Here is a 4,307-nt window from a genome sequence, read left to right on the forward strand (position 1 = left end):
CTCCTATGTGGCATCTTTGCTGTATTTTCACAGACCAAAACTGAATCGATATTCTTCTATCAGAAGCCATACTCATATCCAAATACAGCATATTCAAATGAGTAATTGTACACTCCTAAAAGAAATTAAAAAATTAAAGAATTCATGCCAATTACCTTAGCTACACTATATAGGTACCAAATGACATGTTTACACACTAGAATGTGAAATAGTAGAAGTACACACAAATTAGCCGGACAAATCTTTACAATGACTACTATTATTCTGCCTTAATACTAAACATCTCTATTTAAGCTCGTCTCATATCAATGGAATACCATTAGTCTTGAAACAACGATAAAGTTATTTAAGTGTAATCTATACATCATGAGTTCGATGCAAGGAATCGGCCATTGAAGCTAGCATCGAGGCATACTGCCTATATTATATCCTTTGGGGTACAACTCTTTCCTGACTCTGTGTGAATACAAGATGTTTTGTGCACCAGACTATAATTTATTTATTTTTTTAAATAAATTATAGTGAGGGTGAGGAAGACGAGGTGAGGGTGAGGAAGACGACGTCTATATCCGACAATCAGTTTGGATTCATGCCGGGCCGCTCCACTACGGAAGCTATTCACCTTATTAGGAGGTTGGTGGAACAATACAAGGATAAGAAGAAGGATTTGCACATGGTGTTTATTGACTTGGAGAAAGCGTATGATAAGGTTCCTAGGGAGGTGCTTTGGAGATGTCTTGAGGCGAAGGGCGTGCCGGTAGCCTACATACGAGCGATCAAGGACATGTATGATGGAGCTAAGACTAAGGTTAGGACAGTGGGAGGCGACTCGGAGTATTTCCCGGTTGTTATGGGATTACACCAATGCTCATTAGCCCGTTCTTATTTTCCTTGGTGATGGATGCTTTGACACACCATATTCAAGGGGAGGTACCATGGTGTATGTTATTTGCTGACGACATAGTTCTAATTGACGAGACGAGGGCCGGTGTTAACGAGAAATTGGAGGTTTGGAGACAGACTCTCGAGTCTAAGGGTTTCAAATTGAGCAGGTCTAAGACAGAGTACCTGGAATGCAAGTTTAGCGCTGAGTCGAGGGATGTAGGCTGGGACGTGAGGCTTGGGCCCCAGGTCATCCCCGAGAGATAGCTTCAAGTACCTTGGGTCGATGATTCAAGGGGACGAAGAGATCGACGAGGACGTCACTCACCGCATAGGGGCGGGCTGGATGAAATGGAGGCTTGCATCTGGAGTCTTGTGTGACAAGAAAGTGCCACCGATACTCAAAGGTAAGTATTATAGAGTTGTAGTTAGACCGGTCATGTTGTATGGGGCAGAGTGTTGGCCGGTTAAGAACGCTCATATCCAGATGATAAAAGTAGCAGAGTTGCGGATGCTGAGGTGAATGTGCAGACACACTAGGATAGACAAGATTAGGAATGAAGATATTCGGAAGAAGGTGGGCGTCGCCCTTGTGGATGACAAGATGCGGGAAGCGAGGCTTAGATGGTTCGGGCACGTGCAGAGGAGAAGCCTCGATGCACCGGTGAGGAGGTGTGAGCGGTTGGCCGTGGTGGGTACGAGAAGAGGTAAAGGGAGACCTAAGAAGTATTGGGGAGAGGTGATCAGGCAGGACATGACTCGACTGCACATTTCCGAGGACATGACCCTTGATAGGAAGACCTGGAGGTCAAGCATTAGGGTTGTAGGATAGAGGTAGTAAAGCTTTCCTTACTTCATTCCGGGGGTGAGGCGGAGTTGGATTAGGGTTGGTCTTAGATGGCTTGCAGTTTATGTTGGACCCACACTATTCTTGTTGTTTGTCTTAGCCCCGGGCCTTAGATTATGGTTACTGTTATTACATGTCATCCATCTTTCGGTTTTTATGTGTATGTTACTATTACTGTTTCTATTGGAGTTACTAATGAATTCTCTCCTCTTGTTTTTTTTTACTTTATTTTCGTCTTTTTGAGCCGAGGGTGTATCGGAAACAGTCTCTCGGCCCCTGTCGGGACAGGGGTAAGGTCTGCGTACACATTACCCTCCCAGACCCACTATGTGGGATATACTGGGCAGTTGTTGTTAAATATATGGCGAGTCCTTGTGTTGTGCTACCACTTCACCAGTTGGATTCCCCCACCCCCCCCCCTAACCCAAGGACTGGCAGGCTAGGGCCCCAAGGCCAATCTCTGTCAGTAGTTTGTTTCTGCAACTGATTTCAGATTGCTTGGGAAGGTTTCAAAGCAATGTGACTTACAACTACCGCGTAAAAAGAGGAGCTAAAAGAGGAGCTAAAAGAGGATCAAAATTCAATAGTTTTCTATAACAAGCAGAATCCATTTGACAAAAATTACTAAAGAATTATGGAAAAAAGGAAAAAAAAAAAACAAGAAAGAAAATGAGAGTTACAATTTTGACCTCCCACATTCATCTCCAATGGCTCTACTTCCTTTTGATCAAAATCAGCATTACGAAACTCCAGAGACCTCTGGTTGGCTAAAATCTTCGTCTTCTATTGGAGCCGGCATGTTAAGATCTATAAACCCATTTGGGAATTTAGCAGAACTTGAATCCATTAAACTATCGCCAATTTTTGATGAAGAAGAAGCAGTGGTTGATGAACTCAAAAGATGTGATCTTTTATGTCCACCCAGTGCTTGACCCGACCCATATATTTTTCCACAAAATGGACATTCATGCACTTTCTGATCCACATTCTTCATTCTCAGTTGTCTCGAATTTTCTTTTGACTTGATCCCCTCGTTTTTGTCTTCAATGTAAGAGTCGTTCTTCTTGTGAATTGTTTTATGACTACCCAAAGCTTGAGATGATTTTAACACTTTGTTACAAATCTCACATTGGTACTTTCCTTGTTTTAATTCTCTAAATTTCGACTCGTCCGATTCGTATGAACTTCTCCATACATCTTTAGATAGCATCATTAGACAAATAGCAATGTCTTCTTCAGGGGAAGTATCGGAAAATGAACTCACTGGTTCTGGTTCAGGTTCAAATTCAGCTGATTTCTCCTTTTTTACTTCCGTTGCTTCTTCTGATATGAAGATTCTTCGAGTTCTCTTGGATCTCCTCCTAGTTGGCTTCTTAGTTGACTCAGTTTCGCTTTCGTTATCATGTACTACAACTGACCCAGCACCATCCAAAAACTCAGGATCTACAATCTTACAACTCTTCTTCGGATTCTCTCTTAGCCCATAACCCAAATACTTCGCTTCCCTAATTTCTTCTTCTTCTTCTTCTTTTAAGGAATGGAGTGAGAGAGTTGACTCGCTACGGCCGGCGGAATCTTGTTTCTGCGGCGGAGTTTTTGGTGGAAGTGGAAGAGTCCTTAAATGAGACCTCATGTGACCACCCATAGCTTTACCACTTGAGAATTTCCTTGAACAGAGCTTGCATTTATGCTTCTCCATACTCATTGATGTTATTATTCAACAAAACCAAAACAGATTCTACAGAAGCACTGTTAACATATATAGATACACGTAGCCAGATATGGCTGTTTGATTCTCTCACTATAATGGTTATTCTCTCTCTAAAATGGTTAGATGAGAGAGTTGAGGAAGTAGAGTGGGAGTGGGAACTTATAAAAAGGGGTGATTAAGAGGAGAAGTAGGTGACAAGCATTCTTCACTTCCACCAAATAGAGGCACGCACCCATCACACTCATAAACAGTTGTGATGTGATTTGCTTTCTGAATTTATTACAGAAAAATATAATTACTTAACTAAGCAATAAGTTTTAGATAAGTTAACTTTTACTTTTATTTACTAATTAAGTTACTTATAACAAAATTACAAATAAAGATTTTGACACTATACTGAGATGGTAACTCAAATAAGATAATCTCTACTCTGTTTGCACCGGTTAAAAGAAAAGATGGTGAGTTACGTATTAGAACTGGTCAAATTGTACAGAGATGCACGGTCAAAAAACTGATGTAAATAATTACTCTATAAAACATTTCAAATCTTTTATGAATTTGTAATTTTAAGTTTCCAATAATTTATTTTCTCTATAGCTGTAAAAATTGTACAATAATGTGATTTAATAAATAAAATTTAACTATAGCGTGATCGTGAGTGGGTAAAGAGGAACAACTGAACATGCAAATCTTGCCTTCTCAGTGTGATCCCTTTTTTGCTCTTACCTTTTTCTCTTAATAATTTTATAGAATGTACGTAAGTACATATTCTAGTCTTTTATATTTTGTTTTTTGACATGGCTATGTCTGTTTGTACTTTGTATTACATTAATTAGATCGTCGATCATTAAGTTTAAGTATACCTAA

General features: G+C 40.1%; 1 protein-coding gene across 1 annotated transcript; it reads right to left on the minus strand.

The window, feature by feature from the left end:
- Nucleotides 1-2,468: 2,468 nt before the first annotated feature.
- LOC104211079 (zinc finger protein ZAT1-like) lies at nucleotides 2,469-3,428 on the minus strand. Its single transcript, XM_009760078.2, has one exon. It carries the CDS (start codon nucleotides 3,426-3,428, stop codon nucleotides 2,469-2,471), a length of 960 nt encoding a protein of 319 aa, XP_009758380.2.
- Nucleotides 3,429-4,307: the final 879 nt, after the last annotated feature.

This window comes from Nicotiana sylvestris, chromosome 6 (assembly GCF_000393655.2).
Source record: "Nicotiana sylvestris chromosome 6, ASM39365v2, whole genome shotgun sequence".
NCBI lineage: Eukaryota > Viridiplantae > Streptophyta > Magnoliopsida > Solanales > Solanaceae > Nicotiana > Nicotiana sylvestris.